This window comes from Microcaecilia unicolor, chromosome 5, assembly GCF_901765095.1.
Source record: "Microcaecilia unicolor chromosome 5, aMicUni1.1, whole genome shotgun sequence".
NCBI lineage: Eukaryota > Metazoa > Chordata > Amphibia > Gymnophiona > Siphonopidae > Microcaecilia > Microcaecilia unicolor.
Genome location: NC_044035.1, coordinates 312,157,178 through 312,183,441, shown reverse-complemented (window position 1 = coordinate 312,183,441; position 26,264 = coordinate 312,157,178). Strand labels below are relative to the sequence as shown.

The 26,264-nt window shown below is 42.3% G+C and overlaps 1 protein-coding gene across 1 annotated transcript in view; it reads left to right on the top strand.

Moving 5' to 3' along the window:
* The first annotated feature begins 13,136 nt into the window (after positions 1–13,136).
* The window catches only part of LOC115470822 (borealin-2-like), a 68,655-nt gene continuing 55,527 nt past the window's right edge, over positions 13,137–26,264 (top strand). The window contains exons 1-2 of the mRNA XM_030204385.1: positions 13,137–13,486; positions 21,820–21,948. Of these exons, the coding sequence (XP_030060245.1) occupies positions 13,348–13,486; positions 21,820–21,948 (268 nt within the window). The 5' untranslated portion in view covers positions 13,137–13,347. The remainder of the gene's footprint in view (positions 13,487–21,819; positions 21,949–26,264) is intronic.

Genomic DNA, 26,264 nt, shown 5'->3' with positions numbered 1-26,264 from the left:
TTTTAGAAAGTACATTAATCAGAATCAAACAGCATTAAATGACCACATAAATGAAATCATAAGGTACCTGATGTAGAATGAGGGGTGGTATGAGGGTTTTTCACTTAACTATACAGATAGTGCTGTCAAAGGTCAGTCTCGATGCCCTGGCACTATTCCCCTAATTCTATAAAAGTCGCTAAAAATTGCACGTGCAATTTAATTGAATAATGAGCTAATTAGCACCAATAATTGGATTGTTAGCAAGCAATTATTGACACCAGTTAGATTTAATTGGAATATATACGTGTAAATTTAGGCATGAGTTCAAAAAGGGGGAGAGGAAATGGGAGGGTCATAGGCAGAATGGGGACATTCCTTAAATTAACACACATACTTACAGAATAAGGGCTAAACGCACCTAAAGTTAGACACAATTCCTGGGTATAAGCGCTATTCTATAAACCACGCCTAACTTTAAGCATGGCTTATAGAATAGTGCTTTTTTTTGGCACCATGTTTAGAATTCACCCCTATGTGTATAGTGGGGGGGGGGGGGGAGACTACATCTCCCTGCATGCAACAGAACAAAAACCAGAACTGGCTCAGTCTGACCCCCTTAACACAGAGCTATATAGACCATCCTTTCTAATTATTTCAAAGAATAGTATGATGAATCATTTGGAGAGCAATGTTATAAGAGGGCACCTATTTTATAAAGACAAATTGGTGCCTATAAAAACTAGCATAGATCCAACAGAGATAGCACCTACCTTGCAGTGTTGACATTAGGCCATCTTGAGATCAGATGTAAATGTCTGCATGTAGACTATTGAAGTATGTGCTTTAATGAATAATGCAGGCTGTGGCCAATAGCCTGTACTTTCTCTGTTAGGTGCAAACAAACTCAGACACCCAGAAAGGTTGTAGTTATGATACTTAGCTTTTAGCTTTTTGTTGTGTGCAGGTGATAGGTCATGCAAAGTAAATAATCACAACAATCTGGTGCAGCTGTAAGCTATTTGAGCACAGGATTCATTTTGCCGCAGCTTGGTAAAAGGGACCCTAAGTTAGGCATAATTGCCCCATCCTGCATCAGTGAAGGTATTTTGTAATCTATTTGCATACTTCTTGAGTCCAGTGTGGCTTCTCCCAAAGTGTTCTCCCACCGATGTCTACAGTAAAAACTTGTATATTTTCCATAACTTTATAAAATTACCCTCTAAAGGGGAGGGTTTTATGGATTATTTCAGTTTGACCAGTAAGATGTACAGAAAAGGTATTGCAGAATGAGGTGGACATGCTCCTTCAGCCAGCATTCCCAGCTCATTAAGAAAGTAGTCCACAAGTAGAGGGAAAACAGCATCCCTTTTTCATGTCTAGCTTCCATTTGCACAGTGAATTGCATGGTGGGAAAGTGCCTTCCCCTTACTTGCCCAATTATTAAACATCCAAGAATATTGGGCACTCTAGCAGCTGAGCTCCTTAAATATCCAGAGTAGGATTAGAGCCTGAACAGCAGAAGCTGGCCTCGGAGACAGATGATAGTTTAACAGAGCTGCAGCTTTATGGTGGCAAACCTTTATTTGTAAAACTATATTAGGCGATATATCACACTCTTAAAATCAATAACATCAACTGATTTGGAAATAGCTGAATGCAGTAAGGCCACCGTAATTTTTCTTTTAATTTGCCACCTAGAACTAAACCAACTATAAGTAAACTGAGGAGGCAGGAATATTGGCATCGCTTCCAAGCCACCACTGTCACCGAAGTAAAGTAAATAAAATGAAACAGTTTTATAGTGTTACAATATTCATGTTATTTCAGTGGAATAAGGTACAGTTACATAGTTAAATTCAGGACTTTGTTCTGTTGTTTTTTTCTTTTAGGGGTTTTTTTGTTTGATGTTTTTTTTTGGGGGGGGGGGGTTGTGTGTGTGTGTGATTATGGTACAGTTACATTTTTAGAAGTGCTAGGGAGGCGTTTTTAGGGATTTGTGTGATCAACCTTGTTGAGAACATTCCTATGTGTTACCTGTCTGCTCTTAAAGGGACCTCATCTGCTGTCAGTTCTCTGTTTACATGACGCTGCTCTGCAGTGGGTGGGTTATCCTGCTTTCTCCATGGCATAAGAGCAACAGCTTCAGCCACAAGACTGCAGTATAACCACAGATTGCATAAAGTCAGACTGGGTCTCTTGTACTTCAGGATTGAAGGTCAGGGAAGACACTAGCTATGTCATTTTTTAATCATTAGTGCTTGCATGCAAAGAGAAAAAAAGTAGCCCGAGGGTGGAGAACTAAGGCGGGGGAGAGACCTTAAGCCTGGGTGTATATAGAACTGTGGCATGTGGGTGTATATTTTTATCCATCTAGAATGCTGATATAAAAATGCAAATTAAATTATATAGATATAGACATATGTCTACATACAAATATACATTTGATCTTATTTGTCCACAAGCTCTAATTCATGGACAAGACGAGACATTTGGTTTTAAGCTTTCATTTTTACCTATTGTGGGATTTTTCTTGCTATTTCAGAAAATATAAATTTGGAGAACTTTAAAAAGCAGGGTTGGCTCAGCTACTCTCAGGGTTGCCACCTCACCCAAGTCATCAAACAGGCCAGGTCAGTCCTTGCCTACAAAGAGTTGTACTTCTACTTTTAAAGATGGATTTTAGATTTAATTGCTTGCCTTTCCAAAATCGAGGGGGCTTGCAATCTAAAGTTTGTACCTGTTGAGATAGAGGGTAGAACGACTTGTCTAAGGTCACCAAGAAGAGCTGTAATCTTTTGGCTACCAGGTCCCTTCTCCTAAGCCCAGTTTCCTGAGTGGCATTAACAGTCTCTACACCAGGGGTGTAGCCAGACCTTGGTGGAAGGGGTTTCCAGTCACGAGGTGGAGGGCACAGTTTAGCCCGCCGACCCCTTCCTCTGCCACTTTCGATCTCCCCTCCCGCTGCCACTGCCTGGTACCTTTTCTGGCGGGGGTCCCCAACCCCCGCCAACCGAAGTCTTCTTCAGCACCGGTCTCCGACGCCTTCGCTGATTTGTTTCTGTGAGTCCTGACTCCTGAGGACTCACAGAAACAGATCAGTGAAGGCACCGGAAACCAGCACTGAAGAAGACTTTGTCAGCAAAGGTACCAGGCAGCAGCGGGATCAAAAGTGGTGGGTGAGGGTCGGCGGCGGGGGAGGGTCAATAATAGAGAGGGCCAAGGCTAAATCTGTGGGGGCCCATGCCCCTGTGGCCCCACCTAGCTACGCCCCTGCTCTACACTACCAAAATAAACACTGGATGGGAAATTCCGTGTCACATGTTTTAATGTAATAAGGCAACCAATGTACAAACAACTGTGGGAAATGCATTTCCTTCAATTATATATTTAAAAAAAAAACTGTTTACAACACTGTGTAACACACCCACATACCTACAGCCATGCTTTCCAACTCTGCTGATTTTCACTTGCTACGATAGTGACTCCAAACAGGAATTAGGGAAGAAAAAACCTAATAAGAATGATAGTTTGAAAACCTAGGAGTTGGAAAGGTGGGTACATAACAGATCCAACGTGGTGCATTTGCAGACGTGTTAAATTCAACCATTATTTAGGAAAACATTTTGAATATGCACATCACAATTCCGAGGTTTTATGTCAACTTCAGTTTGCTAGAATATTTATATATTTTTGTAATTTTTTTAATGGGAACGGTATCTGTAATGGAACACAATAAGTGTTTTATATTTGCCTGAGTTAGAATTAACTTGACTTATGTTTACAACTGGTATCCTTGAAAATCTAGTACATTTAGGCTCAGTTTAAGACCTCTGTTCTGTGAAATCCATTAAGTAGAAGTGAAACCCTTTCCTGGGACAGAACTGAATATCCTCTGAGCTGGCTTAAGTAGAAAAAAATGACTAAAGGCCACATAATAAAGCAACAAAGACAAACTCCACCACAGTGGGGCAGCACAATATAAGAAAATGGTAAATAATACAGTCATTATTAAAATAAAACATGCAGATAATTTTAGCTTTTGAATTATTTGCATACATTTATGTTTGGTTTGAATTGTTTTATATTAGTATTTCAGTTCTTCCTATTTAACCCTGCTGTGGTTCTATACAGTATTAAGTCCCATTTTCTTACAAAGGGTAATTTTATAACTGGTCCCCTAAGTTTGAAGGGTAAGCAGGTATTTAATTTTAGCCTATGTGTCTTTATTAAATACTAGGGGTAAACCAGCAGAAAGCGTGGCTAGATTGAAGCTGCGGACCTTTGTGTCTGCTTTGGAGCTGGTGTAAGTGGTAGCTTGTAAAGTATTTTGTAAAGAATTAACCTTCTTTGTGACTCTGCCTAAACTCCGTCCAAGAAACACTCGTGTGGCGTAAAAGTACACACCCTTGTCACACCATGTGCTTTACATGTGTACCACTTTGGGTCATTTTATAAAAGCTTTTATACGCACAGAAATTTTTTTTTTTATAGAATTACCTCCAGTACAGGCCCTTTTACCAGACTGTGGTAAAAAGTGGCCTTAGCACTATTTTCTCTATGGCCACGTGCTGATTTTCCCCATTAGCGCCTACTGCCGCCTATTTTATAGGCAGTAAGGGCTGGCGCACTAACCATGCACTAATTGGTTAGCACAGCAATTTAGGTGACTAACTGATCAGCGTAGAGCATACCTTTTCTCTGCCCCAGACCTACCCCCAGCTCAAAAAAAATAAATTCAGTTTTATAGTGTGTGGGTAACATTCACACATCAAAAAATCGCAATGGCCACGCCTGAGCGCGTCCTGCAGCAAGCCATTTTTTTTTTGCTGTGGTAAGCATGGTTATTGCTTACCACAGCTTAGTAAAAGGACTCCATAGTGTGCAGCTAAATCTCCAGATATCTGTTTCACTGGCCCAGGAACTTTCCAGAACAGAAGCCTAAATGAACATATGTCTTGAGCACCCAGACACACAGAGGCACTATGAAATTCAGGAAAATGGAGACTTTTGGTGCTCTCAGAGTACCAAAAAGAGAAAAAGAAACTAGAAAAAAAGACCAGAATGTGTGCTTTTTTAGTAAGAGGCCTCTCTTAAAGGCAAAGGAGCTGACCTGTCATGAATTTAGTTTCTTCTTCGGACGTTTCTACATTTAACGGGATTCTCCTGTATGAGACTTGCAAGTTTTGAAAGACGTTACAAACTCTATAGCTTAACAGAGTGAAATTTCAGGGGAAATGTCTGTTGTCAATGCTCAGTATAATTTATTTTAAATCAAGTATGGTGACTTCTATGGTGCCTTTTTGTTTGTGCAACAAGAAAGGATTATAATTATCTTTTTTATTTTCTTGCTTTTATTTAAGAAGCTATTTCTAATGCTCCAGCTGCTGTTTCTAAATGAGTTATGAGATTGACCAGGTGTTTGATGTACTGGTGGAAAAGTTGTCAAGAAATTAATGTGCTTCTGTTTGTTTAGTCTTGGGACTCACTAATAAAGGCCATTCTTGCTTTCTAGTTCATGGAGTGCAATGTTTATTTCATTTTCTTTCTTTTTAAATTTTTGTGATATCTTTATTAAGAAAATAAATCAAATCAGAACATGAGGAACAAAATTGGATATAGAATGCATAACCATAGTCAGAAATGTTCAGAAGCCTTGTATATCAGATTTTTATATGTTTATTTATTTATTATGACATTTGTATCCCGCATTATCCCAGAGTTCAGGTTCAGTGTGGCTTATAATCCAGTTATAAGCAGGTACTATCTGTGTCCCTAAAGGGCTCACATTCTTGGTTTTTGTACCTGAGGCAATGGAGGGTTAAGGGCCCCTTTTACCAAGCTGCGGCAAAAGGGGACTGGTGCTGGCATTGGCGCGTGTTTTACATGCACACCGAGGCCCCCTTTTACCGCATCTGGTAAAAGGAAAGGTCTCGTTTTCTTGCAGGAAATGGTCGGGCAGCAAGTAAAGTACTTGCGTGGCCATTTTGTGGGGGGGAGCACTTACCGCCACCCATTGAGGTGGCAGTAAGGGCTTCTGCGCTAACCCAGCGGTAGCTGGGCAGCACGGCACTTCCCAATTACCACCGGGTACTGTCCGGCGCGGTAGGGGTGGGAAGTACCGCCGGGCTGCTGCGGTAGCTTGGCGGTACTTCCGTTATAGCGAGCGGTAAGCCCGTGTTGGGCTTACTGCCACTTAGTAAAAGGAGCCCTAAGTGACTAAGATTCAATACTATCCATAAACTGATCAGTATACTAAGAAAAAAAGACTGCCACACTAGAGCAAAACTTTTAAGAAAGGATGCCAAACCCCATCAAATTTGGCCCTTCATTGTAACAGATTCCGGATAATCGGGACTTTAGCACTTTGTCCCAATTAAGTGGCTGCCCCAGGTAAACAGTTATCAGGGTACTGTGAAAAGAAGTTTTCATTTATTTTGAAATACAAAAGTTGAACAAAAAAAACCAAAATTTGAACAGTGAGCAAAACAGTGCTGAATGGTTGTGATGTTAACATTTCGTCAGCGATCAGCAATAAACTGCACTACTTGTGAAAGATCAGTCTTTGTGCTGACCTCATTTGCTGTTGAAGATGATGTGAGCAAATTTTACTCAATAGCTTCAAGGATGTAAGTTACCAGTTTAGTGCGGTATAAGTCTTCAAATCTTTTATGATTCCCGTGTCCACCAGTTGCACCAGAAATTCCACCTGGATATTTTTCAAAGAGCCTGTGTAGGTGCGTTGCATAATTATCAAGGACCAACACAATCCTCCTAAACTTCCTTTGTAATTCAATGTTTCAACTCATTAAGGAGCCCTTTTACTAAGCCGCGTAAGGCTCTACGCATGCCCAATGCGTGCCAAAATGGAGTTACCGCATGGCTACCGCGTGGCTCTTGTGGTAATTTCATTTATGCCGCTCGTCTGATACGCACGGCCGAAAAATAATTTTTTTTTTCGGACATGCGCCAAGTGGCATTTGGTGCGTGTAGGTCATTACTGCCTGGTTACTTTGTGAGAATTTACCGCTAGATCAATGGCTGGCGGTAAGGTCGCAGGCTCAAAATGGACATGTGGCAATTTTTTCGGCAAAATTTTAATAAAGGTATTTTTTTACAGGTACACTGAAAAATGCTTCTGCGAGCGCCCACAACCTGCGCCTCCACTACTGCAAGCCATTTTTCAGCACACCTTAGTAAAAGGACCCCTAACATTGTAGATATCAGCACACAATTTACACAGCAAACGTGGAAGTTTTGTGGCCTTCAATTGTTCAACGCTTATAGCATCAGCACTGTCTGTCTCGCCATATGCGCTCTTAAACTTTATCCCAAATCTGCATTTCCACTGTGACAACCAGCCATCTGTTGCTTTAAAATCGTTGACCAAATTTTCTTGCTAACTCCTCTGACTTGCTTTTTACCATTGGTCCACTCACGTGAACACCCCGTACTTTTACAATCGAGAACCATTGATTCAGAGCCTCTTCAACCTCGGGATCCTTACCTTCATGTTTTTGTGTCTCATGTAATGTCCATTCATTTCTCAATTTCTATTGTACAGTGTTCTATTGTAGATTTTGGCACTCCAGTAATCTCTGCCAGTTGGCTCTGACTTGCGTTTGGCAATTTTTCCAATTATTCAAGCAAGCCAATTTTGTCTGTGAGTGTGAGTTCTCTCCTAGGCATTTTTAATGCAGATGCTACAGGTGGAATGTGACATACCCCTCAGTAGCATGTGTATACAAACACAGCTGCCCACTTATACTTAATGGAAAAGCGGCGCATCAATGACACTAGTAGCCCAATTAAATGGTGTGGTGTCCCAAATAAGCAAAACTTTCCCCCCTTATAAATGTGCTTTGTTTTTGTTCTCCCCATTTTTGACCAAATAAACGGCCGTCCCAATTAATTGATGTCCTGATTATCTGCCATCTACTATATATGTGTATATATACATATATACAGTATCTCCCACATGTGAATTAACCAATTCTTCACAGAGGGTGGGTTAACTGTTTTCCAACTAGAGATTTCTGGCACAGCAGCGATTGAAACATGTTGCCTTCAGTGAAATTCAGCCTCCTCAGCTCTCTTCCTCTGCCTGCCGCCGCAGTCCGCCCCACCTCTGACACAACTTCCTGTTTCTGCTTGGGTGGACCGTGGCAGCAGAGGAGGTTGAATTTCGCCTAAGGTAGCATGTTTCTCAATCGCTCCCACACCGGAAACCCTCTGCTTAGAAAAAAATATTTTTAAGCTAGACTGGAAGGTGAGGGAGATGATGCCGGATAGGGGTAGAGAGAAGGGGAGGACATGCTAGCCCACAGGGGCTCTCTGGAGCTGTGGGGCTGAGGGCAGCTGCCCCGTTTGCCCCCCACCCTAATGCTGACCCTGGCTTGGGGAGCCCCACCAGCCACAGCAAAGGAGATTTTAATTTTGGGGGGCTCTAAGTCCTCTCCCACTTCGTGGTTATGCCACTGATTGTGTTCAGTACAAAATGAAATGCACTGCTATTTTTATTTCTCCAGTTTTGCAGTACTTGACAAGTTTAACTTCTTGGGGTTCCCAATTCCATTTTGGTGTTCATATTTTTGATTTGTGATCCCTTGTTCTATATTTGGTGAAGGTCTGTGTTTTGTGTGTGAAGAAGTCATTTAAAGTTGTTTTATGTGTAGTAGTAACGGTGGGTGGAGAAATCGAGGGAGGGGCAGGGAGGAGAGGGGATTGGGAGCCCTCTCCTTAATTTCTGCCCTGGCCCCCAGCATGTGAACACCAGTCCTGCCCCAAGCCTCACCAGATGATGACCACCTCCTTAGGTCCAGCAACCAGAACTCTCCAAGCTCTGCAGATAGCAGGAGTATTTCAGAGGCTGCTTGTCTTTCACACATTCATGAAAAACAAACGTGTGTGGTGGGGGGGGGGGGGGGGGTGGCTACTCAGAAATATTAAATAATAACTGTGGGGGGGTGCCAACATGCACATTCAAATAAAGGGTTCTCTAAAGAAACTGTGAACACACTAGTTGTTAATGGAGGAAAAGTCTCGAGAAGCTCCTAGACTTTTAGAATTGTTTTCAAGGAGCAGGACTTCCTCATCATCGGCAAAAACTTCCATGTAGCATCATGCTTACTACACTTGTTACTATCTTAATGAAGGGCTTAGTATAATGAACTTAGCTTCAGTCAGTCAATCTCTGTGTATTTCTCTGGGTCTTGACCATGATCAACGATGGCCAGTGTTTCGAATCTCTGCTTCTGTTTCAGGATCACGGGCCAAATATATCTGCAACTGGAGGAGAAACACAGGAATACATTTTATCATACCAGCCCAGCTTACTGTTTACTTCCTTGCATTTGTGTGCTTACATCTAACTAAGCTGACGGCAGCATCAGAGACACCAGCCCCAGAAAATGGCGACTCTTTTAAAGACTTGCTGTCGTCAAACGCTGATACTGTTGCAACCAATCCCCGTTCTTCCAGGGATGGGTACCATTTCTCTTCTAAGAGGCAGTAACTCGTAGCCATGTGTTACGTTTTATAGGAAATGGATCCACTCAATTTTAGAATTAAGCCCAGCAGGGATGGAGGCATTTAATTTAAAAATCCATCTCTGCTCGTTTTGTAACAGAATATGTCGCCTATCTAACCCACTTAGCCCTGAGGCTGTGATCTGTTGTAGCACAAGGCAGTGAAGGGATCTAAAATCATGCTTGATCCACCACGGCCTCAATATAAGGTGCTTATACCTGTGACTACAACTCCCATACTGCTTTGGAATCCAGTTTATAGCCAGCCAGGAATGTCCCAACAGTCTCCTTCCTGGGACAGGCTAACTTAGCAGCTGTGGGCTGTATGCAAACTTGCAATTTGCAAAGCCTCACCAACTGGCTACGGTTCCTCTAGCGTGTGCAGGTGTCCCTGCTCCACAGATCAAGGGGGTCTTTTACTAAAGATTAGCTTAAGTTATCTACAGCAGGGCCCATTTATTCCTACCGGTCCTGTTGCAGATAACTCGAGCTAATTTTTAGTAAAAGACCCCTCCCCTCCAAATGACTGCACCAAGGAAGTTGAAGAAAACAGGAGACAGGGTGATCTTATCTAGTCCATTAAATGACCTGAAGCCAGTGGGCAGATCTTGCTGCCAGTTTAGTACACCTAAGCCAATAGCAAATGCTATGGAAAACAATAGCAAAAGATTATTAGAAATAACGGACTGCCTATGCCTGGTCCGCAGTGCCTCAAAAGGTGGAGGACAAAAGAATTTTGTTTTCACTTATTTGACAGCTGTTTAATTTACTTAAAAGCTTCCCATATCTAGATATAAATAGCATGAAATAAAAATCGAATATCACTAAAACAGCTTTAAAAATGATTGTAGCTGGTAGAACCAGTACTTATAAACTCTGTATTTTGTTCTTATTTTTCTGCACTGTTCTATATAATACAGATGGCCAAATTTCAGTGAGGATACTCTCTTTCACAATGGGTTCTGCCTTGGGAAGCCTGGTGTTATAAAGATGGAATATATTGGAAGTAAAATTAAGCTCTCCTTTGGGGCACGTGGAATCACATCTTCATCTGTATTGTAGAAGTTTACATTTTAGATACATAAATGGATTATTCTGTTTTGAACATGTTTCAGAGGCAAGTGGTTTTATAAGTCAACATAAAAATAAATATTTTGTTTCATGCAGATCTCTTTTGTTTAAACATAACTAAATAGGCTATAAGCCCCTAGTGCAGTCCTTTGGTTTTCTTATATTTTGTTCTTGTGATGACTTACACTGTTCCAAAACTGAAAACTCTTCTCTCTACCTGGTCGATAATAAAAGGAGCTCATTGTGAACACTATCCACCCTAAAAGGTTGTTTTGTGGTTGTAACTTATTAGTGGAACATAACCACAGAGGCATGGTATGATCACATTTTCAATATGGTAATACTAGGGCCCAGCTAAGGAACAGATTAGTTTGAGGTAGTCTTCACTGGAACAAACTTGCTTTCCTTGTGCCATCACCTGATCCAGCTGGATAGGCAGTATCTTAAAAAGTGGAGGATAAAGGATTAAAAAAAATATTTATGCCATAAATTATCCCAAGCAAAGTTGAGTTCAATGTGGCTTATATTTGAAAATACAGTGAGACAGAATAATAGAATTCAGTTATATCATGGGAGCAAATAGATGGATATGTCTGAAACATTTAACAAAATTGAGATTAGCATATGTACCAAACTGCACATTTAAAAGTCTGCCCTTTAATGACACCATATGTTCAGAAATCATAGCCATAAGTATAGACAGTTATTCAAATATTATCACATGCATACACCAGAACAGGCATCCATACACACATTGCAAAAGTAAACAACTTCTACAGAGTACATGCAAAGCTTAATTTTTATTTTCTCATTTCCATCTTCCAAAATTCCAGACAACAGATGTACAGATCAGCAGGACCCAAAAGCAGAAACAACAGTTTAAAACCTAACTGTTCAACCATCCTTAGGATTCACCTTTTGGTTTAAAATGCAAAACCATGTGCATGTAAGGACTGGATAAACAAATTAAAACAAAGTTTAAAGCAAATGCCCTCAATGTGTAACACCTGATAGCAATAATGAAACAGTGATGGAATATTCACATAGCAAGCAGCCTGAGCCAACAGATTTATTTTCCACTGAACATAATTAAGGGCCCTGTTTTCAAAGGTATGTTAGCATTTTTAGCGTGTGTTAAAAATTAGCACACATTAACCGTGGCCCTAACTTTGTATGAACTTGGTGGCTACGTGCTGAACTGAACAATGTTGGCACATTTAGACTGACTCTGGACTTCTGCATGAAGGTAGCTCTGCTCTCATTATTCAATATCTGTCTTTTAAATAGTAGTAATAAAAAAATATCAAGTGCATTTTTGTAATATACCACTGCATTCCACAAAACAAAAGGAGCAAGTTCCCACATTCCATCTTTTTCTTTTGATCTAGGCACAGGAAAAAAAAAAGATTTTAAATGCTCCCAGGTTTCAACCTAATTCATATTTGAGGTGGGCTATAAATATCATAAATAAGTAAATAAATAAATAGAACCTCTGAATGTTGACCACCTGATTCTCATAACAAGATGCCTGTTTTAGTGGCCCTTTACCGGGAGGAAAAAAATCTTTGCATTAATATAACACATATTGTAACAGGGCTTTTTTTTGAGGGGGTACTTGGGTGTATTGAGTATTGGTTCCTTTTCCACTGTCTGTTAAAATTGACCCATGGATCCCAAGTTTTAATGATAGAGCTCAGGTTCTACACACCAATTCTGCCTTGTCATAGATTCTGTGACTGGTTGCAGGGGGCCTGGCTATTGTGGGGTGGGTCCCTCAGTGATCACCTCACCCTGGAAGGGTGGCTTAGCATTTGAGTACGGGCACCGTGTTTGCTAGAAAAAAAACACACTGTGTATAACTAGCTCCTCCACTGATAACGATTTGTAACAAATTACTACTCTACCTATGAAAAGTTGTTTTGTTATTATACTTCCTCTGTGTACATCCATATGCTGCAGAAGCCGGCATTTTTTGAAAATATAAGTGGGATCAAATAAAAATGCTACCAGCAATAAAGAACAACATGGATGCAGCTGCCATATGTTTCTTTGCTTTGAGTGTACAAACCTATAAATGTACTCACTCTGCTGCTCCCCAGTATCTCTCCACACTCGTCCTTCCCTACACCCCTTCCTGTGCACTCCGCTCCATGGATAAATCCTTCTTATCTGTTCCCTTCTCCACTACTGCCAACTCTAGACTTCGCGCCTTCTGTCTCGCTGCACCCTACACCTGGAATAAACTTCCTGAGCCCCTAAGTCTTGCCCCATCCTTGGCCACCTTTAAATCTAGACTGAAAGCCCACCTCTTTAACATTGCTTTTGACTCGTAACCACTCGCCTCCACCTACCCTCCTCTCCTCCTTCCTGTACACATTAATTGATTTGATTACTTTATTTCTTGTCTATTAGATTGTAAGCTCTTTGAGCAGGGACTGTCTTTCTTCTATGGTTGTGCAGCGCTGTGTACGCCTTGTAGCGCTATAGAAATGCTAAATAGTAGTAGTAGTAATAGAACATGAATGAGGCTGCGCGGGGGCGGGCAAAGGGAGAGTTCCCTAAGTGGCTTCTACGTTTTGACGTCATCCCGCCTCCTGTTTTCTTCCACCTCCATGGACTGCGCTAAGGAGGTTCCTTGTCAAGCATCGGGCTGGAGGGAGCGAGCGTGCAGATTGGCTCGCGCGGGCTGAGTACCGCCTTGAGTACGGGAGTATCAAGGGGTCCCGCGCTTCCGAGCTCGGCTTAACTCTCTCATTAGCAGACACGCACCATGCCCCGCCCGGGCAGGAAGAGGGTGGGAAGCCGGGAGCAGGGTGAGGCTCGTGGCCAGGGCCCAGAGAAGGACGATGTTCTGCAGGCTCAGCGGCGTGAGAAGATGCGACTCTTCATACAAGACTTCGTGCAGCAAGGTAATAAGCGTAATAAGAAAAACCCACCGTCTTTGAAGTGCCTTGTGGTTCTGAGGGGCTGTGGCGGGGACCGGGGGTGCACCGTGCTGTAAACTGTTACTCTGGCCTTCGCACCAGTACGAGACAGAGGCCGAAACTTGGTTTAATGTCGTGTCTTCTAACCCGCACGCTGGCGAATTACTCTAACCAGACCAGCTTCGCTGGCCCTACCTCCAAGCTCCCTAGTTATCAAGTGTAGGCATTAAAATGAGGTGGGCCACAGAGGCCGTGGTGGTCCCGCCAACGTTTTATTTTGTCGTAGTATTAGCAAGTGCAGAGTTAGGGTTCGAGGCAGAGGATTGGTTTGGTTGCCCCTGATTCAAGAATACGTGTCTGTCTTTTACCCGGACCCCCTCCCCCCATTCTTCTTTTTCAAACTACGTGAGCCTGTTGAGACTAACCTGCATGTATGGTACTCGTATATGGAAAGTCATCCCCTTAGGACTACAGCTAAAATTGCATTCTATCAGCTGAGATCTCTTTGAGGGGGGAGGGGGTATTAAGGGTCTTATCATTTTAAAGAGGAAGTTGTAACTGTATACTCTAACTTCAGAAAATGCTATTTCTTGTGTTCAAAAGGATGTTTTTATCCAAATAAATGCCTCTTAAAATCCCCCATAAGTGGCTGAATGATGGATTAGTTGGGCCTAACTGTAGAATAATAGGGGTTGTGCATTGGGGGCAGGGGAGGAAAGATGTTTTCTGATATAATGGTAGTGTTTGCTGGCAAATATGAGGTAGGGAGGGTGTCTTTGGGAAGAGGAGTCACTGTAGTAATTGGGATGTGTTCCTGGGTGGTTTGACATGGAGGAAGGTGGGGGGAATTCTACTTCCACATTAGTGCTGAGTTGCATCTTCTGTGTGGCTCCACTTTCAAAAGCCTGCTTCTAACTTTATAAGGAATGTAGTATTGTCTTCCAGCTTTCCTTTCTTCAGTCTTCCAAATTAACAGGTTGTGTTTCCGTAAGACTTTGTTTGCAACCACTTTATCTTGATATTTGGTAAGAATCACTCTTCCTAATGCTGTATCACCTGTGACAGTCCTCAGCCAAAGACTGCAGTGGCCTCCAGAAGCAAGCTAATATGGACCCTAAGCCTGATCTGGAGGCAGTTTCTGAGACGTCTTCCCCAAATGCTTCTATAGCATCCCATGTGCCAGAGGAAAGAAGACCTAACCCAGGACTTGAAAAATAAATGTTAAAAATATGAGACAATCTGCTTAACATTCATCCAGACCAGTCCAGATGCATGGGTTTGTCACCACCTATTGGCAGATGGAGACTGATAACCAATGACTAGTGGCAACATTTAAGAAACCTGTGTAGCCCCTCACCAGTCAGTATTCCTCAGTCTCCTGCAGATGGTAAGATGCATCTTGTGTAGTCTTTGACTAGACCTATTGAGTAAAGAAAGAGGGATGTCTGAGTTTTTTTGGAGGTGGACCCCAAATAACCTTGGATCAATGTATTCTTGAAAATTTCTGGTCAAATGTGCTTGCTCCCTTTTTCCATACCTTTTTGGAATCTCCTTGTTGGTCATTGGAAAAAGAGGCTGCAGTCAGGTCTAGCTTAGTGAACCTGCAGGCTGTGGTTCATTTTACAACAAGAATGGGGGATGGGCCAGTGTTTATTTTTTTTTTTGTGTGTGTGCCCAAAAAGGAAGACGTTCCATACCATCTTAGATGTTAAGAGTGAACCTATTATTAGATTCCAGGGTTTCATATGGTAGCAGTTTAGCACAGAGACTTACTGGTGTGTTTGCATATTCCTATTCACAAGGAGCATCAAAGGTTTCTATGTTTCACAATTCTAGGGTGTTTTCAATTCTGTGCACTTCATTTAGTCTATCTGTGACCCCCAAGGACTTTTTTTTGAAGGTAATGGTAGTTGTAGGGGGCTGAAGCAGGACTTGGGCATAATTGGCACTGGATTTGTGGGTGTCCAAATGATGCTGTTTATTTCTTTTCAAAGTTTAGTTGCTGCTACCTGAACCTAACTGACAAGCTCAATACTGCCTCTCCTGCCATGCTCCTTCAAGCACATTCACTGCCAGAAGGATAAGGGCCTGCTGCTCTCTTGGCCGCCCTCTTGAGCTGCCTGCTCTTCCTCCGCCAGCACTGAGGGCTAAACGAATCTGGCAGGAAAGTGGAGTCCACCATGCAGTCCAAGAAGTAGGCCTGCCAGATCCACTTGCCTGTCCTTTGACACCCAGAGCCCCAGCAAGAACGTCAACAATGAGATCAGCTGCAAAGCTTTCTCCTACAGTCTGGTGGCCCTGTGTTCACTTGCCTACATCAAGAACAGGGTAATCAGCAGTGGGAGTACCTGGCCAAGTAAATGCGTAGGGGCACAGAGCCTCTCCCCACCCCACACACACAGCTTGCAGCAACTGGTACCCTGGAACTTACATGAGCATACAATTGGGCACCACCTGCCTGGACTATACTGATATCGCAGCTGCTATGGTGACAGGCAAAGCCCCACATGGAGCCCTTGGTGTGACCCAAGATTCTCATGGCTGGACTCAACTCCTGGTCCTCAGCACCTTCATCCAGGTCAGCCTTCACCTGAGCCACAGTTTGCCAGTCATTTGGTCTGACCACCAGGGCAAAAAGTGCCACAATTCGGATATTCTTGTCCACTGACGGGGGCCAATGTGGCTTCTTTGCCCTGGAGCAAGGGCATGACATGCCACAGCTTAATCCTTTAAGAATGTGCATCTCAAGCCAGGCAAATTGAGGAAATAGTATCTGTAGCAGTAGGTGGGGATGACCCCTTTGCCATTATCAGGATTGTGGCAAATGATCAGGACTGTCGATCTAGATTGAGCCAAAGACTTGAACATCAGTGGACCTTTGGCAGCGGTGGCCCTTGTCCCCTGTGTGTGTCCCAGTAGTTGGGCCTGTCGATGGTCTATAACAGCTGGAAGTGAGTCAAGCAGAGCAGGCTGGGCTTGTAGTTCTGTCAGCCTAGGGACTCTGGGTGTGCTTTCTGTAGGGACTGTGACCCTTGCATTTGGGACTTTTGGTGGCCTGTGGTGGCAGTTCTTACCATATTCCTTGTCTGCAGTCCTGGCATTGCCGCACTCTTTTTAGCTCTTGTCCTGGGAAGATTTAGCAGCACAATCATTGTGCTAGTGTGCCCAAATTGGGACACCCATAAGTCGCATACTTGTTGGGGGCAGCATTAAAGTGAGGTGAAGTGATGGTACATCTGTATCTGTATGACTGATCCATACAAAAATCATACTAAGAGCAAGAAGGCGTCTGTGATGTTTCTTCAGTAGCTTGGTTGGGTAGTGAACTCTGCCAAGAGTAAGTTTACTTGTCTCTGTCCATAGAGTATTTGAGAGCCCAGTGGTACCCAATAAGGACAATAGATCTGATGGCATCTCAGAAGAATATCAAGGTTCACAAGTTTTTCAGTCAGAAATAAGATCATTGAAAAGTAGGCATCAATGTGCTAGTTCTGTCATGGCTTCAGGGAAAGTTGCTGTACACTTCTCCCCAGTGGCCTTTACTGGGCATAGCCATTCAAAGGATCAAGGCTCATTTCAGACCTGAGGTGGTAATGACACTGGATTGGCCAAAGAGAACCTGGTACAGAGATATCGTGGAACTCTGGTCAAATGATCTGCTATGGTTGCCATAAATGCATGGGCTTTGGTGTAGGAGCCAATTCAGTTGAGGGTTAGCTGAGACACACATGTTGAGTCAAGTTAAGACACAATTTGCAAAACAGTACTCCTGGGTCAGAGATACTTTTATGTTTGAAATCTTTCACCTCAGTTTGAGGGTCTGAATTTTTGAGCAGTGGTGGTGGTGGTGTTACCTGATCACACTGAAGGCTCCAGTTCTGGAATTTTTTTTTTGCACGATATTTTAGATGAGGTCTGGTGCTAGCCTCTTTGAAAGTTTTAAATTGTGGCTATTTCACATTGTTCAGGTGTTATCTGGGGTAAGTCCATTTGTGGCCCATGTGGATGTGGTGGGATTTCTGAGAGGAGTTAAGGCTTTTAAAAAAAGTAAAAAAAAAAAAAAAGAGCCTTCTAAGACTTATGTATCTTTGTGGAATGTAAACTGATGTTAGTTTTACTAGCGGCACCTTTTTGAACTCTTGAGAAAAGCCACAGTTAAACATCTGACCTTGAAGACTTTCTGGTGGCTATTTTGTTCAGCCTGCAGGATTTCCGAGTTACAGACTTTTATCCTGTCAGGAGCCTTTTAATAATGTCTAACAAAGGAGTGATCCAGCCAGTTAATTTCTTCCAAAGGTGGTTGGTTTATTTAAAAACCATTTATATCCCACACTGTCTCTAAATCTGCACAGGCTTCAATGATACATCCATAATAAAAATAAACACCACAATATATACAATATGTTTTCATATAAAATGGCCAATTTTGCTACTGGTATTTCTGTCAGAATCACTCTAGAGACCAGCTTTTGCGTCATATGGATTTGAAGAGGAGCTTCTAAGGTGACTTGCTTGCTGGATCAAATAAACTATTGAATCTGCTTTAAGGACTGTCAAGTCCCTTTCATTCTTCAGGCACACTCTGCAAGGGCCCAGGCTTCTGGGCACATGGTCATATTCCACCTTAGGGAAACTTGCAGAGCAGCTACCTGTTCATCTTTGCATTCATTTGCCATTACAGGCTGGTGGTCCATATCTTTTTGGTTGTATCCATAGAAAGATGGTATATCAAATCCATGATCCTTTACCTTTATCTGTATTAGTGAGGAGCTAGCTAAACTAAAGATGGACAAAGCGATGTGGCTGGATGGTATACATCTGAGGGTACTGAAGGAACTTAATTCTTGCAGCTCTGCTTCCTAATCTTATTCAGTGCTTCTCTAGAGCTGGGAGTGGTACTGAAGAAGGGGAGATGTGGTCTCCACAAAGTGGAATCTAGAAGGAAGTTGGGACCTACAGGGAGGTTAATCTGACCTCTGTGGTAAGTAATTAATGGAAACACTTCCAAAATAGAATAGTGAGGGTTTTTGGAATCCAGTGGATTGCAGGACCCAAGGCAGCAGTGGTCCTGCAATCAGGTCCTATCGGACAGATCTAATTTCTTTGACTGGGTGACCCGAGAGTTGATCAAGGGCAAGCACTGGATGTGGTGTAGTTTGCTTTTAGCAAGCCTTTGACACAGTTCCGCATAGATGACTAATAAACTGAGCCTTGATATGGGCCCTAAAGGTAACCAACTGGGTTAGGAACTGGTTGAATAGAAGGCGACAAGAGGGTAGTGGTAAATGGAGTTCACTCTGAGGAAAGAGATGTTACCAGTGGCTTCAAAGTTCAGTTCTTGCTTTGTCTCTTTTAATATTTGTTTCTTTTTTTGTAAGTGATCTTGCAGATGGACTTTCGGGTAAAGTATACCTTCGTGCTGATGATACCAAAATCTGCAATAGAGTAGACACCCCTGATGGTGTGGATAATATGAGAAGGGTTCTAGCAAAGCTTGAAGACTGGTACAGAATTTGACAGCTAAGATTAATGCTGAAAAATGCGGGGTTGTGTATTTGGGCTACAGAAACCTGAGGAAGCAGTACAGTTCAGGTTGAAAAATCTTGTCTACAAAAGAGGAACAAAACTTGGGTATGGTTGTATGTGGTGATCTTTAAGGTGACCAAACAGGGCAAGATGGCCGCTGAATTGGACGAGAGGTAAGATGCCACTAGGTTGGGAGCAGCTCTATTTTAATATCTTTTGTATTTGCTCTTTTTTTTTTACTCTTAAAATACCTAAGAGATGGAAAATGGCAAACTCCAGTCCATCTGCCAAAGTCAGTTATTACCAGCTTTCTGGAGGACTCATCCACTGGCACACTGGCTTTTGTCAGGATGTAAGGATGGTATCTGAATCTGGGCAGTTTTCTGGAGGTTATTGGAGAGAATCGGGAAGCAAGTTTGAAAGTAACCTGGCTTCCCTTTACAAATACCTGCCCAATCACTACAGAGTCGTTACAGACAGCACTGGATATTATTTACAATGGATGTGCCAGGTTGACTCCTAGGCAGCAAATACATGGTTAAAATTCAGTCTGGAAAAACTAAATGGCCCAAGTACAGCGAATAAGTAGACTCGTCATCTATATAATTCAAGATAAAATGGTGTAACGATGCAGGATTGAGAACTTTGCCAATTATGCTAGACTTCTGAAGGTGTAGACGGCCATTCCTAAGGATTTTCTTGGGGGAAAATTATAAATATACTGAATGGACTGTGCTTCCGTTACACAAGATGTTCTTTATCCCATGGTCTCCGGTTGGCTGAGGTGTAGCCTCAAAGATTATTGGAAGAAGTTTCTGCTGATATTTATTTTATTTATTCAGATTATACTTACACCTTTTTCAGTAGTAGCTCAAGGTGAGTTACATTAAGGTACTCTGGATATTTCTCTGTCCCAGGAGGGCTCACAATCTAATTTTGTACCTGAGGCGGTGGAGGGTTAAGTGACTTGCCCAAGATAGTTTAACAGACATTTTAGAAAGTTCCTCAGAAGTCATTTGAGATCTACTCTTGTGTGAGTGTGTTTTTTTTCTTTTCCCAAGACAGAGCGCAAGAACCTTTTTTTTTTTTTTTTTTGCCGAGTCAGTTCTATAGGGGGAAAAATGTCAATATTTCCTGATGTAGGTAAATGGACAAAATAGAAATTTTTTTAGTTTGCGACACATTGGAGGCTATTTCTTTTGTCTCTTTTTACAGAGCTGCGGTAGTGATTCCCACACAAGAAATGTGGCGAATCCTACAGGAATGGGATTCATCAACATTTGCTACACCAGGAATCACTGCCACAGCTTTGTAAAAGGAGCCCTTTGTAATTGCTCTCTTGCTTTTTGTAAAGGCTTGTTCCTTAAACACTTTCAACTAAAAAAAAAACCACACACAGCAAAAGCTAGAAGAATGCTTGCATAGGCAGAGGAATGGCCAGCAGGAAAAAGATGAGGTCTGTCTTGTACAGAGGCATTATTTAGACTACTAAGAAGAATCCTGGAAACTGTACCTTCAAAAGAAATAAACAGGATGGAGCCAACTAAAATGGTCTTCACTGTAAAGTGTTTGGGGACAATCTTAAAATCTCAATATGTATATTTTAGAAGAAAAGCAGGAGAGGGGGAGATATGATAAAGATGTTTATCTCCGTGACAGAAGTAAATGCACAGGAGGCAACTCTTTCAATTGAAAGGAAACTCTGGAATGAGGGCGAGCAGGATGAAGGTGAAAGCATGGGAGCCAACTTTTCAAAATTATTGGGGTGCTAAGCCCAGTGAAAATAACCCTTCCTTGGACACACACACAGTGAATTTTCTCAATATTGGGGGTGCTCAAGCACCCACAGTCAGCTCCTATGGGTGAAAAGGAACAGATGTAGGAACAATCTAAAGAAATACTACTTCATGAAAATTGTGGCCAATGTGTGGAACAGCCTCCTGGTGGAGGTTGTAGAAACACTGTATCTAAAGACAAAGTTTGGGACAATGATCCCAAAGGGGGGGGGGGGGGGGGTAGAGAGAGATGGCATAGATGGGCGGATAGGTCATATGGTCTTTATCTGCCTTTTTTTTTCTATTTTTGTCTGTAAAATGATTGCACCAAAAGGCACAAGTCTAGTGAGTTCTCACCCTTAAACTTACTGTTTTGTACTTCCCATGTGTCTGGGCTAGTCTAGAGGGATACTAAGGAAGGAGAAATTGGAGGTTACCTTTTCTTTCCTTTAGTCCCTCCAGGCAGTCCAGAACCCACCCTAGGAGCATTGTTTTGTATATAGCTCAGATGTTTAATGTATTAGAGCTATGAGAACCACATGAAGATTTGTCTTGGTTGATAAGGTATTCAAATTCTGGTTCCTGGGGTGGTGGTTGGGGGAATATTATGTCATTTCTGGCTTACCAAAATACTTGACTGTTAAGGAGCTGCAAAGGAGTCTGTGATGTCGCTAGTTTGTGATTCTTGGTCTCCATCTGCTGGTAGACAGGCAAACTCAACATCTGGAAGGGACTAAAGGAAACAAAATGAACAGAGAAATTGGATCTTACTTGCTAATGTATGTGTTAGATTCATTCGTGTTATATGAAGTCAATCATTTGTATTCATATTTGTAGTCTGGCATTCTGTGGATGTACTTCAAGCACAGCCTTCAGATAAATTCATTTTTCAAGGTCCTACAAACTCCTTTAGTAGTTCTCTAACTGCAATGAAAGTTTTTAGGAAAGTAAATGTTGATATCATCATCTGGCAGTATTGGTACCTTGCTTCATACATTAACATTCCTGTCTTTAAAGGCAAGCAAATTGTTGCAGACCTGAAGAAGAGAGCACAGACCCTTGTGTCAACAACTGAGAAGGCTTTTGCTGTGGAACTACTGAAAATGCCCACAGCTGTCCGGCAGATGAAAAGAAAAGACTTCCTTAGTAAGGTTCCTATATCAGGTTTCCTGTTCCCAGTCTCATGTGTTGGGCTCCTTGAGTTTACATGTCATTGTTCATATGTATTAAGATTTACAGCTCCCTGATTTGTGAAGCTTTACTTTTTAATGTGATCCAACTAATTGGGGTGAAAGCATATTTTGTGCCAAAACATCGCTGTCAAACACGAGCAACAGAAGAAGTGGGAAGAAGTTTCTACGCAGGTCCAAGGGAAAACAGAAGAGTAGAGGATGACACACTGAATTCCACACGGAGTGTTAAAACTTGAATATTGAGGCATCAAGAAGATCTGACATGGGGCCATGTTTCATCAGGTATGCCCCCCCACTTCAGGGATCAATTGCAATAGTTATGAGGCTGCACGGTTTGGCACCCAATATGAGACAACTCAGTTCAAACCCAAAGATTGAAGTTTTAACATTCCCTGTGTGGAAGCCAGTGTGTTATCCTCTACTCTTCTGTTTTCCCTTGAACAAACATGAGCACCGTGGCAGCTGCTTGATTGCTGTCTGGATTAAAGGTGCACAAGGGGATGGGGACAACGTGAAATCTGTGGGAATTGTGAGGGGATGGTTGCAATATGATGTGGATGGAAAAGAATTGATTGGGATGGGTCCCCATGCACACCTCTAGTCTGGATGCTTTGATTCCACAGTAGAGAATCTGCGTATGGGTTGGTAGTGTCGTTATGCTCATATTAGCCCTCTCCTCAAGTCACTTCACTGGCTTCCTATCCGTTTCCACATACAGTTCAAACTCCTCTTATTGACCTATAAGTGCATTCACTCTGCAGCTCCTCAGTACCTCTCCACTCTCATCTCTCCATACATTCCTCACCGGGAACTCCGTTCACTGGGTAAATCTCTCTTATCTGCACCCTTCTCCTCCACTGTTAACTCCAGACTCCGTTCCTTTTATCTTGCTGCACCATATGCTTGGAATAGACTTCCTGAGCTGGTACATCAAGCTCCATCTCTGGCTGTCTTCAAATCTAAGCTAAAAGCCCACCTTTTTGAGGCTGCTTTTAACTCCTAACCCTTATTCACTTGTTCAGAACCCTTATTTTATCATCCTCACTTTAATATTCCCTTATCTCTTTTGTCTTGTTTCTGTCCTAATTAGATTGTAAGCTCTGACGAGCAGGGACTGTCCATGTTCAAGTGAACAGCGCTGCATATGTCTAGTAGTGCTTTAGAAATTAGTAGTAGTAGTTCTGTAATTAGTTGCTGCTTAAACGTGTTACATTTATAGATGGTTAAATCCTACTTCCTTAGCGTCCCTCCGGACCGGACCAGGATTGGACTGATGGGTTGTGCTCGCCTACCAGCAGGTGGAGACTGAGAAAAAACTCTGACTCTAGAGAGCCAATAGGAGCCCTGGCCATGTGACCTTAGCCTCAGTATTTTCTCAGTCTCCCAGCAGGTAGGAAGTGAGCCCATTAGTCTCTCTCCTTTTCTCTTTAGATATTACAGATATTTGTGATAATTCTTCTGTGCCTGGAATCTTATTTAGAGGCTTGACAGGGTTTCCTTTCTCTTCTTTCTTTGACAGCCTCGGGGGTGTTAAACTTGGGTGTCTCGAGTCCACCCCCCTTCCTCCCCATCTCCCTGGCTTAGCAGGGAAGGGCCGTCCCTTTCTCTGGAAAGGTGTACCGTCTTTGGGAGAGGCAGCCACTTTTAACAGGTAGCTGCTTTAAAAGAATTAAATCAAATAAAAGGAAATTCAAAGAAGTAGCCTTTCTTTCCCCAGACTTCTAACGAGCAGGCAGCTCCAGTGTTTTATTATGATTGAGGGGTTATAAAAAAAAAAAAAAAACAAACAGAAGAAAATGATTCAGTATCTGTGACTTTATACAGCGATTTTTCTCGTCAGATTTAATTTCCTCCATTTTCTTGCGTTTTGGCGGCGGCAGTTTAAACAAATGAAAAAAAAAAAAAAAGAAAGGTGTGAACCGCGTAAGCGCGGCCACCTGTTTTTTCCGATATGGCTTAAAAATTCAAACAGCTGCTGTCAGTCAGCGTCGCGCAGTTCACGCAGCCGGAACGTGTAAATTTTGCTCTTCCTTCAAGGTTTCTTCGGGTCCGGTGCTGCCTCCAGTTTTTTCGGGGCCTTTTTCGCCGGCTGTTGTTTCTTCGCCGTTCCACTGGGCTCCGCTTGTTCGGAGGTGTCGGGCGCGCTGTCGACGATCGCCACAGGGCCAGTGAAGCGAACGGCGGCTATTTTGTTTCTCCCTCCATCTTATCAGTCGGGGATCTCTCTGCTGAAGGTAAGGCTGCAGTTCATAGAGCAGTTCGGCTCCAAGATGTGTACACTTTTGTATGTGCTGAATGGCGTATTCTAAAATGCTCTTCACATCAGCAGGCAATATTTGGTTGAAAGGGGGCTCCTTTCATATATGGATATATAACAAGCTTTTCTTCTTTTAAATTTCTATGTATCACGGGGCTGTTAACACTAGTTTTTTCTGGTGCTCAGTCATTTTTCATTGCCTGGTGGAAAATCTACATCTTATCATAATATCATAATTCATTTCAAGCATTTTCCTCAATAGCTGTAATATTATACAGTGTTTTAAGAACTTTAGAAACTTTCTCTATAGGCATAGAGTAAATTTCTGTCTTTCTCATTCCCTGGTGAATAGGACTACATTGTCTAAGAGTCAATTGATTGGTACTTTGCAATTCTGACCATAATATCTTAGTTCCTTTCAAGCATTTTACTCCATGCCTATGATGTTATATAGTGTTTTAAGAACTTAACAGACACTCTCAATGGCTGTAGTGTTATACAGTGTTTTCTTTTTCCGACTTTAAGAAGCCTTCTCTAGAGGCATACAGTATATTGTTCAGATGCCATGGGGATATATCAGCTCTTTCATATTCTCTGAGGGACAGTCCTGTCTACCAAGCTCCCAGTCACTCAGCTGCCTTAGCAGGCATTCTTTATTCATGTCTTCCCTTCTTTTCCAACTGCCTTGAAGCCTCTCATTTTTCATTTTAGCTTTCTTTTGGTTTTTACAGGACATATGGTCACTTAGAGAATAAAGTCATCCTTTCACATAAAGATAGTGGACGGTCCTCAAACCATCTACTCGTGTTTGTCTCTACTCTATCAGTTCAGCATTGGCAGATTATAAACATCCTGGTTTGGTCCAGTATGCCTATACATACCATCTGCTATCTCTTCCTCTTCCTTAGAGACCTGATGTTATATCAAGCTTTCTTGAATTCAGATACAGTCTTGTCTACACTGCCTTCACCAAGTGGCTGTGGCACAACTTCACTTTTTTCGTTACAGGTAATTTCCAAGTTTGTCCTTTTTCATTTTCATTCTATGCGCCTTCACTCCAGAGTGTTCTTTCAATTGGAAGGGGATTCACTCACTTCCTGTGTATTTATACCATAGGTACATAAGTATGGTTATGCTGGGTAAGGCCTAAAGTCCATCAAGTCCAGCATTCATATCTAATGGGCATAGGTACATAAGTTTTGCCATTCTGGGGAAGCTCAAATGTCCACCTTTCTACAGCCAGAACAGCATTAAAGAAAAGGAAAAAAAAAAAAAAACCTCTCACGAGAGTATCGAACAGAAATCTCTGCTCCAAAAGCAAGGCTTTGCAGTAATTCTGCAAACTAACGCATACAATATTTGCCATGGCTGTTCACCACTAGGAAAACCGGGGACCCTGGGCCTAGGTTCGGTGTTTTAACCTGAAACAAGCTCAACATTCATATCTATTGGGTGTGAGTCTGGTACTACTACTACTACTTAACATTTCTAGAGCGCTACTAGGGTTACGCAGTGTTGTACAAATTAACAAAGAAGGACGTTCCCTGCTCAAAGGAGCTTACAATCTACATCTCAGTGAGGGAGGACGCATGACCGTGGTACGTGGATTAGTGGTATGTGGATTAGGGAGATCCAAGAAATTACAGGCCGGTGAATCAGACGTTCATACTGGGACAATTGTTTTCTGTCCGGAGCGTACTACCATAGCTGGTGGACTCCTATATTCAGAATTTTCTATATTCAGAACTTACCCAACTATGGAACGCCATAGAGATAGGGTTGGAGTTTGTAGCCCTATTTAACTGGTGTCCTTGGTCACCCTTCCTCTTCTCCTCAGGATCCAGAGAATGGCTAGTTTTTTGCTTATGCATTAACCGGTCATTTTCAGCAGTACTCTCTCTTCCGTTCTTTTATAGATCTAAGAGGATGTTCATTGCGCTCTTAGGGTCATTTCATTCTTACCTAGACGACTGCCTAATTGGAGAAAGTCTTATCAGCAGAGTTCTCGGGTC